Raw genomic sequence first — 13,611 nt, forward strand, 5'->3', positions numbered from 1 at the left:
TCCGCTAACGTCATGTCTGCTACCCCAGGGCCTGCTCACGTCACGTCTGCCAAGCCAGAGCCTGCTCGCGTCATGCCGGTCACTCAGGAGATTCTTCACAATATCGCCACCATTCAAGAGCTTCATCGCAAGAAGGCCGCCACACAAGAGTCTCTTCGCAAAATGGCCGCCCTTCTAGAGTCTCATCATGTCTCAACTGATCTTCCAGAGTCTCGTCACGACATGGCCGCCATTTCAGAGTCTGATCATGAAATTTACAAATGCAATAAAAATATTGGTATCGGTACTCGGTATCGGCAAGTACCAAAAATAAAAGTATCGGAATCGGGCGAGTACTGGAAAAAGTGGTATCGGTGCATCCCTATTGATAATAATAGGAAATGTTTCTTTTGCACCAAATCAGTATATTAGAGTAACTTCTGAAGGATCGTGTGACACTGAAGACTGGAGTAATGAATGCTGAAAATTCAGCTTTGCCATCACAGGAACTTTGTAATTGTTGAAGAAAATTGTAATTTTAAAATATATTAAAATAGAAAACAAAAAACACAAAAATATTTCACAATATTATTGTTTTTACTGTATTTTTGATCGAATAAATAAATGTAGCCATGAAAAGCATAAGAGACATCTTTCACAAAAAATGAAAAAGAATTAGATTTTTTTTGGATTACATTAATGACAATTTCAGGGATCCTTTGTTTTCTTCATAATTTGTTTTTGTTAAGTTTCATTTTGAGGTCAGGCGCATCAGATATTTCTGAAATTTACTCCATTAAAGGGATAGTTCACCCAAAAATGAAAATTCTGTAATTAATTACTCAGCCTCATGTCGTTTCGAACCCGTAAGACCTTCGTTCATCTTCGGAACACAAATTAAGATATTTTTGATGGAATCTGAGAGCTGTCTGACCCTGCATAGACAGCAATACAACTGAAATGTTCCCAAGTCCAGAGACGTAGCAAGGAGATCAGTAAAATAATCCATGTGACATCAGGGGTTCAACCGTAATTTTAAGAAGCTACGAGAATACTTTTTGTGTGCAAAAGAAAAAAAAAAACGACTTTATTCAACAATTCGCGTCACCCTGTAGCGCCAATTTGGAGAGTATCAGCTGGACGTAAACAACGTATGCTGTTCTGTGTCAGCTGCGTCACACGGATACACCGTTTCCGTTCAGATCAAATCCCAACAACGTAGGAAACAGATCCGGCGTGGTGCAGCTGACACAGAACAGCATACGCTGTTTACGTCCAGCTGATACTCTCCAAAATGGCACAACAGGGTAATGCGGAGGAGACGAATTGTTGAATAAAGTTTTTTTTTTTTTTTTTTTTCTTTTGCGCACAAAAAGTATTCTCGTAGCTTCGTAAAATTACAGTTGAACCACTGATGTCACATGGATTATTTTACAGTTCTCCTTGCTACGTCTCTGGACTAGGGAACATTTCAGTTGTATTGCTGTCTATGCAGGGTCAGACAGCTCTCAGATTCCATCAAAAATATCTTAATTTGTGTTCCGAAGATGAACGAAGGTCTTACGGGTTTGAAACAACATGAGGGTGAGTAATTAATGACAGAATTTTCATTTTTGAGTGAACTAACCCTTTAAAGCAGTGCTGGAAGAAATGGTGTGTGCTATAGCCCTTGTTTTACCCAGAGGGCACTTCTACAGGCATAATACTTTAATAATGGTGGTCAGGTCACTCCTGTGCTGCCAAAAGTGTTGCCAGCTTCACTCATGCCAACCTCTAAGGCTCTGCTCCAGGATTGGCTCTGGTACTGTGACTGGCGCAGTCAGGGAGACACTATGCCTCAGTTCACACAATTACACACACAACTTTTCACACCATGCCCCCGCTCCAGATTTTCTGTGCATTTGCACCATTAGCTTGGTTAGTGTGAATTTCTCACACCAAACATTATGTAGGTGATGGTTGTATAAAATCAACAGGACAGGTTTCCCCACAGGAGAGGACTGCAGGCAGGAAAGCAAGAGCATTTAGGGTTAATTGATTCTCTCTATCCTTTAAGTTGATCAGTCACATCAAATTTAGGCTAAATGACAGAACTGCAAACACACACACACACTCACACACTCTGTCTTTTCCTCTCTTTCGGTCTGTTGCACTTTCAGCAACGTTCCTCTATGACTCACCCTTGAGTCTGTCAGCCGCCCAATCAGATCTCTCTGTGCCGTTCTGGGCCCCCACCTGACAAGCAGCCAAATTTATTTTAAAAAACAGCTTGCTGTTGGGTGTATCCTGCCTGCTGAAGGCCAGAGAAGCCAGACTCACAGCCACTAGGGAATTATGGGAAGAATTCCTTCAGATGTCTGTGTTGGTGTGTATTGGTCTGTGCTTCATAATCATAAATGCTGATATTGAATGTTTTTATATTTTTGCTTTAGTTGGTTCAAATTCATCTGCCCATACATATTGATGAAAGAGATTAAAAAATGTGGGAAATGAATCATACACCAAAGCTTGCTTTTTGTGCACATGTGCGTAGGTGTGTTTGGTTACCTGTGTAGTAGCTGTTGACGTGGTGCTGCTCCGGGACCCCCACATCTGCTGGAACTGCACTCTGATCTCAGCAAATGTTTCTATAATCACAGCGATGAACACGTTCTGGGAACACGAGTAAAAGAAATCACAAAAAGTTAGGTCCATAAATGATAGATTGCTTATGCTTGTTTACTGACAAATAAGTTAAAAATTTGAACACAGATCTGTGTTAATGATAAAATACATATATGTCATATGCAACATTGTCTTTAACATTCATTGAGGTTTAATTCTGTTTGTTATAAACTGATGGATGATTTAAAAAGATGTCCTTTGGTAATCAATAGCCACAGATTCTTTCAATAGAGCTTAACTTGCATTGAACATTGAACACCCCTTGCCTATGTGAATTAAAGGGGGTCAAGTCATGCATTTTTTTTCCTCTGAGGTCCACACTACCTTTCAAAAGTTTGGGGTCTGTTTTTTAAATTAATTAATACTTTTATTCAGCAAGTTGCAAGACCTGACCAAGACGGTCACCTCTGTGTTTTCCCCTCCATTTGTTTTCTCGTTTTCCCAGTATCTTTTTTTTCCATTGTGTTCCCTGGATGGATGCCCTTCTTCGGCCCGAATACCTCCTCCTCCTGCTGGAGCAGGGGGACAAAGCTATCGTGGACCATACTAGACTGTTCCTGCTGTTAGCAAACACCACCAGCTACCCGGACGACACGCTCTGTGCGTTCTACGACGCCAGTCTAAACATCGAGTGCAGAGCGCCGTCGTCCGAAGATGGTCCTCGAGAGAAATTCGCCGCATTTGTGGAGTGGATTCTGGCGAGAAACAGATCGCCCCTCACCGTCTCTCCCGAAGATGATCTCGCCAGATCCACTCCGGACCCAGAACCCAGCCCACCATCTCCCCGCTGCGAGGCACGCAAGCCCGAGCCCACCAAGGACGGAGAACCAATTCCCGCCGTGATTAACGAGCCAGCGCAGTACAGAGCGACTGAGCGGAGGATCGTCCCGGATGCAGAGCCCGTTCCGTCTGAGCAGGTGCGAGAGCCGGCGACCACGCCCTCCACGAGGGAACAAGCCATGGACGGTGAGAGCACGGAGTGGAGCTCCGCCCACTGCACCACGGCTGAGGGTGAGCTTATCATGCATCTGGGATGGCTGGACGTAGAGTGGGACCTTATTGACTGGGAAACAGATCTGGAGACCGACTGGCCCCCTCTCCTCTCTCCTTCGTCCCCGCTGGTCCCGTCTGGCCAGGAGTGGGCTTTGATTCTGGAGGGCAGCCCTGAGAGCCCGTAGGCTCACGAATCCCCAGCCACCCGCCTGCTCCTGCCTCCTCCACCGCCGTCGTCTGGCAGCCCCTCTGCTCGCCCTCAGCCCACCATCTATACGGTGCGAGCTCCGCGAGTCTGCCATCCTCCATCGTCGCCATGGCTGGAGAATCCCTCACCTCCACCACCAGCCTCCGAGGCCCAGACTCCGCCTCAGCCCCTAGACCCAGTGGCTCCACCTCGGCTCCTAGCTCCCTCACCTCCACAGTCGCCCGTCGATCCACCAGCTCCACCGGGCTCCCTCGTCCCTCCGGCTCCGCCTTGGTCGGGCATCGACTCACCATCACCTCTGGACTCTGCTCCTCTGGCTGCAACTCGTCGCTCTGTCCCACCGGCTCCGTTGGGCTTCTTCCTCCCACCAGCTCCACCTTGGTCCTCAGTCACTCTGGCTCCGCCGCGGATCTCCGGATCTCTGCCTCGGTGGCCAGAGCCCTCAGCTCCACCCTGGCCCCCCGGATTATCGGCATCCCCCTGGCTCGTTGGCTCTCCGTCTCCGCCTCGGGCTCCTCCACCACCTGCTCCGCTGCCGGTCGGCCCCCTGGAGTCAGCGGCCATTCCTCGTCCATGGCTCCTCCCTGCCATGGGCTACTGTTTAGGGCTGTGGCCTGGGTCCAGCTTGGCTCCTCCTGCTGCAAGCCCCTCCTGTCTCCTCCCTGGCTCCTCTCTCCTTCGTCACCCCAATGGACACTGTCTGCCGGGCCCCTCCCGGGTGTCCGTCCTCCTCCTGAGCCTCCTCCCAAGTTCCCACCGATCCCTCCCTCTGTTGTATCTACGGTGCGAGGACGCACCACCTGTCAAGACTTTTGGACTCTTCTTGCCCCCGTAGTGCTTCCTGTGTTTTCCTTATATGGTCTTTTTCCTGTTCTTGTTTAGTTTGATTGCCTTATGATTCCTTGCACCCGAGTTCCTTATTATCCTGTGTATATTAGTTCCTGTCTGTTCCTTAGTTCTTCGTCGGGTATACTCGTTGTGTACGTGTGTGTGCATTGCGCCTATTGTATGGATTTCCCCTGTGTTCTATGGATATGCGTACCGTGACACAAATATGATTAAAATGATTAAAAGTGATAGTAAAAACATTTAAAACAAATAAAAAAAATCTATTTCAAGTAAATGCAGTTATTTCAAACTTTCTATACATTAAAGAATCCTGAAAAAAGAAACACATAATCAGTTTCCAAAAAAAATAAAAATTAAGCAGCACATTTCAATATTGATAATAATAAGAAATGTTTCAAATCTGCATATTATTATGATTTATGAAGGATCATGTGACTCTGAAGACTAATGACTTCTGAAAATTCAGCTTTGCCATCACAGAAATAAATTATGTTTTAAAATATATTAAAATAATATGAAAACAGTTGTTTTAAAATGTAATAATATTTCTGTTTTTACTGTATTTTTGATCGAATAAATGCAGCTTTGGTGAGCCTAAGGGACTTATTTCAAAAACCTTTAAAAAGCTTACTGTTCCCAAACGTCTGACTGGTAGAGCATGCACACAATAACTGCACTGAAATAAAAATGTTAAGGCCCAATATATAATATAACACAATATATTAGACCCCTAGAATAACCCTCACTTTTCTATGTCTAGAAATGAAGGAGGACCCATGTGCAGATTATGACTAAGTTTTTGCAGATCGCTGGTGTGAGAAGAAAAGGATTTTTCCACCTTGACCAGCCAGGCGAGGAAGAAGATGAGCGTGATGAAGTAGAAATATGAGCGCCAGCGTGGGAAGCTGTCAATGGCTCGATACATGATGAAGACCCATCCCTCCTGAGACGCAGCCTCATATACAGTGAATATACTGGTGCCTGCAAAAGGAGATGACAAGTAGGGTCATGACGGGGACATGAGAAGACAGAGGAAGGGGAGAAGCCCATGTCTGAGTGGTCCGAATGGGCACTGAGACACAAAAATTCAGACATAAACACAGTCTTCGCATTAGTGAACCTTGTCAGGTGCTTCCTATTGCCCAGCTATGCATTTCTCTCTCCAAACAGCTGAATGAGATGGTTATTCTGACTTCTGAAGTACTCTTTGGTTCCATGTTGTGCTGGAGTGTAACAGTAGCTGTGAATCAAAGGAACTAGGCTAAATGAAGAACTACATACTTAAGGACAGATTGCTTTCATGGCTATGTTGTATTACGTCTTTTTAATCATACAAGTGTGATTTCTTCATAAGAGATGAGAGGAAAGAGGACAAATTCCCAAGGAACTTAAATGAATAGTCTGTTGTTATTTACAGTAATATTTAGTAATTCTGTTATTTAGCCACCCTCACACTGTTCCAAACCCTGTGTTATACAAAAGAAGATGTTTAGCTATTTTTTTTTAAGTATTTCATTGTCTTTTCCATACAATTAAAAATGAATAGGGATGAATGTCATTATGGCACCATCACATAACAAAATTACTAAAACCAAAATTTCAATATACTTTTTATAAATATACTAATAAAACTTAATTCAAAATATGAATAGATACTATAGTAGTATATAAATAATACTAAAATAACACTGTTACTTGTACAGCATATACACCATAAACAATTTACTTATTTCATACACAAAGTGCATGAGGTGCTCTCTACTTCCAAGCCCTCAATGATGTTATCTCTGCACTCACGGTGACCCATGATGCCGTGCTGCGATATGGCTGCCAAAGGCCAGCAGGAAGCATGCCACTCAGTTCTGCTTCCTGCCATTTCCCACCAGGTCCAGGGGCAAAATGGGCCAAGGACACTGGCAGAGTCCTGTAGGGTCTTAGGGAAGGTTAGCTTCACCAATCACACAACATATACTTTACAGGACCTATATTAATGAAATACACTATTTCACTTGGCTTTCTCACAAAACTGTGTTAAATCAATATGTAATTCACATTAGATAAAGTACATACTTCATTATAAACATTAACAGAGTATTTCCCTGGAAGAATTAGAGGGAAATGCACTTGGCAAACTAAGGACTCCCATTAAAAATCACTTAGGGATAAATCACTGTGTCCAGAGATGCCTAACAAAAGGGAAAAATAAACTCTGTTCCCATTTCATCCTGAATGACCTAAGAGAGTATACTAAGACTTACATTTCTAAGAAAAAAAGACAATAGCTCAGCAATCCTTAAACACTAATATTCCAAAAGATTTGACTCGTTCCTACAACTGTTAATAGTTTTAAATAAATTTAATTAAATTAAAGCCAACAAAAGGAGAGTTTTATTGTAATTAAAATAGATTAATTTAAATAATTAACTTGTTTAAATAAAAAAATAAATAAAAAACACGGGACTTAATTTTGTGGTGGGGTCAGTGAAAATGTTGGCAGTCCAAAAGGAACAGCAGAAAAAGAAAATATATTAACCCTGACATTGGACTTTTTCCCAATCATACTTTATGTTTCTGCATCCCTGAATCCTGGAAGCCCAAAAAAATGCATTGTTGTTGAGGCTGCAAACCACACTGTGAACACGGATGAATGGACGACAGATCACTGATGCAGAAGCGGTTCTGGTTGACTTACACATGACTTATCTGTGTACTGAACTCTATAAAGAGGACGAAGAAGGGCCCTTTTGCAGATCTCAATGTTCTGTAAGTCAATAGTTCAAAGCCTGTTCAAAACTGTTTTTTAGGGAAAAGCCTCACTTCATGGCTATTTGGAGATTAGTGGCACTGCTCTGTGTACCTTTCTAGAGGATTTATCTCAAATGGGAGCGATACAAATATGGAATGCTGCTTCGTACAGATCAAGGTGCTTAAATAAACTGGTCTATTTGTGAAGCTGCCTTCACGATGTTTTGAAATATAAGCTAATATTACATTTCCTAAATGCAGTGACAGAGAGCATTTATCTGTTTACGTTTGCTTGCACATAATGCATACATCAACTGAAAACGCTTCAGCCAACAATGCTACAATTAATCACACTTAGTCACTGTGAATAATTACAAAGGGCAAAGATGATATAATTTTCCACAGACAACTAAAACTAAACCAATCGACTTTAAATTTCCTAGTAAAAAGGCCAGAGATAATGATTTTAGTGTATGCCACTGGTGTCCAATCTGGCTTTGAGGAAAGAATTCAATTATATTCATAATTCATAATATTTACAGTATATTCATAATATCAGATTTTTAGTAACAGCAGTACAAATTTTCCAGGTGGAAACTGGAGAGAGATAATAATAAAAAAATAATAATATAAACTCACAACAAATAAACAAAATTACAAACATTTTTATCATGGCAGATGGACAAATGTGAAGCATCGCAATGACTCACCAAGCTCATTGAAGCCACTGTATCCGAGTTCCTGTCTGCTGAGTCCCAAGTCTTCCAGATCCACACACTTAAACCCCGCCGGACACTGATAACCCTCCCCATTCGGAGAGCAGTGTGTATCAGGGATCGCCAGGCTGTTCCATGTCACATTACTAGAAATAGACCAGAGTGTGTTTTCAAAGAATCATCAAATGTTAAATCTGATCAAATTAACCATTATTTTGTAACAGGCCATCTGGTGCATTCTATATTTTATTTAATACTATATATTATATATTATATTAATTACTTACATTAATACTTGCTCTAAAACACATAAAATAATGACATTTTTACTAGTCCCATGCTAAGTCCCACACTAAGTCCCAGGGAATCCAATTTCAGTAATGTCAACAGCTAAAACTATTTTTGAGTTCACATTTGCCCTACATAATTTAACGCAGTACACAATTAAAATACAATTAAAAGAAATCAAGTTTATAAGAGAAACACAATTTTGTTTAAATCTGTTTTTGTGTTTTTCTCGTTGACACACACACACACACACACACACACACACACTTACTGTATTTGTGTCTTGATTTTAATAAAACAAGATTTTAATAAAACATTTATTTGAGAAGACTTACATTCAGGAAGCATCTATTAATTAAATTATCTTCATTGTTTTTTTTTTCTTCTTGTTTTAAACATGAAACGCATTAAACACTATTTGCCAAATGATACAAAAAATAAACAATATACAGTGGGTACGGAAAGTATTCAGACCCCCTTAAATTTTTCACTCTTTGTTATATTGCAGCCATTTGCTAAAATCATTTAAGTTCATTTTTTTTCCTCATTAATGTACACACAGCACCCCATATTGACAGAAAAACACAGAATCGTTGACATTTTTGCAGATTTATTAAAAAAGAAAAACTGAAATATCACATGGTCCTAAGTATTCAGACCCTTTGCTCAGTATTTAGTAGAAGCACCCTTTTGATCTAATACAGCCATGAGTCTTTTTGGGAAAGATGCAACAAGTTTTTCACACCTGGATTTGGGGATCCTCTGCCATTCCTCCTTGCGGATCCTCTCCAGTTCTGTCAGGTTGGATGGTAAACGTTGGTGGACAGCCATTTTTAGGTCTCTCCAGAGATGCTCAATTGGGTTTAAGTCAGGGCTCTGGCTGGGCCATTCAAGAACAGTCACAGAGTTGTTGTGAAGCCACTCCTTCGTTATTTTAGCTGTGTGCTTAGGGTCATTGTCTTGTTGGAAGGTAAACCTTCGGCCCAGTCTGAGGTCCTGAGCACTCTGGAGAAGGTTTTCGTCCAGGACATCCCTGTACTTGGCCGCATTCATCATTCCCTCGATTGCAACCAGTCGTCCTGTCCAGGTCCTGAGCACTCTGGAGAAGGTTTTTGTCCAGGATATCCCTGTACTTGGCCGCATTCATCTTTCCCTCGATTGGAAGGGTTCTGGTCGTCCCAAATGTCTTCCATTTAAGGATTATGGAGGCCACTGTGCTCTTAGGAACCTTAAGTGCAGCAGAAATTTTTTTGTAACCTTGGCCAGATCTGTGCCTTGCCACAATTCTGTCTCTGAGCTCTTCAGGCAGTTCCTTTGACCTCATGATTCTCATTTGCTCTGACATGCACTGTGAGCTGTAAGGTCTTATATAGACAGGTGTGTGGCTTTCCTAATCAAGTCCAATCAGTATAATCAAACACAGCTGGACTCAAATGAAGGTGTAGCACCATCTCAAGGATGATCAGAAGAAATGGACAGCACCTGAGTTAAATATATGAGTGTCACAGCAAAGGGTCTGAATACTTAGGACCATGTGATATTTCAGTTTTTCTTTTTTAATAAATCTGCAAAAATGTCAACAATTCTGTGTTTTTCTGTCAATATGGGGTGCTGTGTGTACATTAATGAGGAAAAAAAATGAACTTAAATGATTTTAGCAAATGGCTGCAATATAACAAAGAGTGAAAAATTTAAGGGGGTCTGAATACTTTCCGTACCCACTGTATATTGTCTGAAAACAAGTCTTAATGTCTTATGCATTTAAGCTCTCAATTTATGTTTAATAAATGTTAATGTTTTAAGGGTGTTCAGATATTTTACTGGAAAACGAGAGGGAAAATACTGATTTTTTTTTTTTTGTCAATCCTGTTCTCTTAAGAGTAATATTTGTTACTATAGTGACAAATAACATTTGTATTGAAGCTTCAAGGATTTAATTTGTATTCCTTTTTTGGCATTTTAGAAAACTTCTACTACTTTCATGCTCTCAGATTGTCATTTTTATATGTTGCTTAGGTTATAGACTGTATCTGCTCTATTTGGTAACTGAACTGTATAAACAACAGTATTTAGCTTTCTAAATAGAAATCACAACTGTACTTATCTGATGACATTAATAGAACCTTACATAGTATATCTGGAAAGATGGTAAAAATATACCTATTCTAACACACACAGACAGCTTTAGTTTGGGCCGCAGGTGTTACTTCAGAAGGCACTTGATGTCTCTAATGAAAATTAATGCTTTCAAATTGGCTAGCCAGACATACTTTCAAATTGTTTATTAAGGACCCTGAAATGAGTAGGGAACATTGATTGCAGTATCACAAAGGCCAATCAGAGGCACAGCAGTGAATCAAAATAGCTCTAATTATACAGTGATAAATAATCCGCCGAAGAGATCATCCCTGTGAAGAAACTGATAACAAACACAACTCAAAAGAAACTAATAATACCATAAAGTATCCATTTTATTTGAAAATGGACATGCCTTTTGATTAATATTTCTTCTTTTCTCTATGACTTAAATAAAAAATGGTTTTATTAGTAAATATTGTACACTTAAATGGCTTAGAGACAGAAAAAGAGATTGTATCATATTGATCACCTGTCATAACATGCTGTAGCCTATGTCTGTAATTGAGAGAAATATGTGGGACATTTTCTGAACAAGGTGATGATCGGCAAGGTCATGAGGCCTGTTTTCATCCATATTTAAGCACCTGAAAAATAAAACGTTGTGACATCAAATCTAAAAATGTATCCCCAACAGACACAAGTCTGGTAAACTCCCTTGCACATTATTTCCATTGAATCCCTGTGAGATTAAAATCCCTGCTACTCTGTGCCTAGGACACGTACTGTAATTCTGCAAGATAATCAACAATGAGTTTTTCTGAAATACACTTCCACTTGCATGATGTATGAAAATTCTGCCCGTATACATATATTATATGGCAGGCAATATTTTTTACCATGCCTAACCCCTTTTGATTGATAATATGTTGAATGTCAGTGCAGGGTCGGGGTGAGATATCTTGCAATACAGGAGCTCTTTTCTCTCATGTACATAGACGGATTTAGGCCAGGCTGCTGAAAAGAGGCGAGCATGTGCACGACACCCAGGCAACACAGGAAACGTTAATTATTGTGATTAGTGCTCAGCACACTCCTCTGTTGCTGATGGTATAGACTCTTTGTTTTAGAGCCGGCTCTGACACGCCACTCATTTGCAAGGGAATATTAAATAGGCCTGGGTTTTAAAAGAGAACCACCTCCACAGCTCAATACACCCACTGCATTAAGACTGCGCTCAACCCTGCTTTCGTCACGCCCTTAAGTTGGGATGTGTGCGAGTGTTCCAGCAAGATTTACTGTTAATTTTTAGCCATGAATTTCTGTTGCCTTATCAAGCACCTCCATGTGAAATGAGAAATTCAGACAAACATACCATATAATGTGGCTGTTCATACAGTTTAGTGTTTATGAGGCCGTGACTTCACATGATGAAAATGATGATCTGTTATTAGTACCGTTTACAGCTGCTGATGGGATTTATATTCCAAAGAACAGATGTGTGTAGGAGGTGTACAGCAACAGACGCATACTTCTTATCTTGCGCTGATGCCAGGAAAAACTGCAGCACAATGTTAAATCCCCTGATTCATCCCAGGGATTATAAACCACAAGGAGTGTGATAAAGCTCACCACAAAAAGAGAAGTTCTTAACTTCTTGGGCTATTAAGTTAAATCTAAGACAGCTGATTTTATTGGTTTTAATATAGAAGCTTTTTTCTGCCACAGGATAAGTTTTTATCTCACAATTCAGACCTTTTTCTTTCAATTATGAGTTTATATCTCACAATTCTGACATTTTTTCTCACAATTCTCAGAACTGAGAGATATAAACAAAGCAAAAATAAACTTAATATTAATAAATAAACTAAAATTAGATAAAAAGTTGCAATTATCTTTTTTATTTTTTATTTTGTGGCGGAAAGAAAAAACAGAACCACAAGATGTAAACTCATAATTCTGAGAAAAAAAGTCAGAACTGTGAGATATAAATGCAGAATTGTGAGATGTAATCAAGGAATTTATATCTTACAAATCTGAGAAAAAAGTCAGAATTATGAGATATCAAGTCATCAAATGACCTTTTTCATTTTTATTCCATGGTAACAACAGGCTCCATTGTTTAAAGAGAATAGTGTTGAAACTTGCTTACTGTCACGGTGCACACACACGAGGAACACGGGAACGAAGGAGCGAGGAGACACGGAGTAGAATAAATCAAAAGGGTTTTATTAACAAAGGCTGGGGATCACAGGACTCGACACATCAGGATGACGTTCAACGACTGACAAAGGACAAGAACTAGAACACACTTTAAATACACAGGAACTGATGAGGGGAAGACAAGGGACACCTGGAACTAATGACAATCAACATAGGAAACACCTGGGAACAATGAATTCAAAACACGAGACAGAGAAACTGGAAGACGGAGCACATAGGGAGCAAAGACACACACAAAACCTGGCCCAGAGTCTGACATTACTCCCCCCTCCCAGAAGGCGTGTCCTCACGCCACCAAAACATCCAATGGGGAGGGGGGGTGGGCGCTCTGGAGACCTCTAAGAGTAGGGTTACCAGACGGGAGGCCTCCAGAGCGGGGCACCATGGATCTGTCAGCTCTGGGCGCCAAGGCGGAAGAGGGACCACAGGAGGACATGGCGGACTAGGGAACACAGGAGGCCAAGGCGGAAGAGGGAACACAGGAGGCCATGGCGGGGTAGGGAACACAGGAGGCCATGGCGGGGTAGGGAACACAGGAGGCCATGGCGGGGTAGGGAACACAGGAGGCCATGGCGGGGTAGGGAACACAGGAGGCCATGGCGGGGTAGGGAACACAGGAGGCCATGGCGGGGTAGGGAACACAGGAGGCCATGGCGGGGTAGGGAACACAGGAGGCCATGGCGGGGTAGGGAACACAGGAGGCCATGGCGGGGTAGGGAACACAGGAGGCCATGGCGGGGTAGGGAACACAGGAGGCCATGGCGGGGTAGGGAACACAGGAGGCCATGGCGGGGTAGGGAACACAGGAGGCCATGGCGGGGTAGGGAACACAGGAGGCCATGGCGGGGTAGGGAACACAGGAGGCCATGG

At 41.6% G+C, this 13,611-nt stretch overlaps 1 protein-coding gene across 3 annotated transcripts in view; it reads right to left on the reverse strand.

Moving 5' to 3' along the window:
* Positions 1–13,611, reverse strand: part of nalcn (sodium leak channel, non-selective) — a 118,108-nt gene that overhangs the window by 96,263 nt on the left and 8,234 nt on the right. For all 3 annotated transcript variants that reach the window (XM_016477592.1, XM_016477591.1, XM_016477589.1), the window contains exons 8-10: positions 8,149–8,300; positions 5,532–5,674; positions 2,527–2,631 (exon numbers count right to left, since the gene is read on the reverse strand). In XM_016477592.1, the coding sequence (XP_016333078.1) occupies positions 2,527–2,631; positions 5,532–5,674; positions 8,149–8,300 (400 nt within the window). The remainder of the gene's footprint in view (positions 1–2,526; positions 2,632–5,531; positions 5,675–8,148; positions 8,301–13,611) is intronic.

The sequence above is a fragment of the Sinocyclocheilus anshuiensis genome, unplaced genomic scaffold (assembly GCF_001515605.1).
Source record: "Sinocyclocheilus anshuiensis isolate Anshui unplaced genomic scaffold, SAMN03320099.WGS_v1.1 scaffold1620, whole genome shotgun sequence".
Classification (NCBI taxonomy): Eukaryota; Metazoa; Chordata; class Actinopteri; order Cypriniformes; family Cyprinidae; genus Sinocyclocheilus; species Sinocyclocheilus anshuiensis.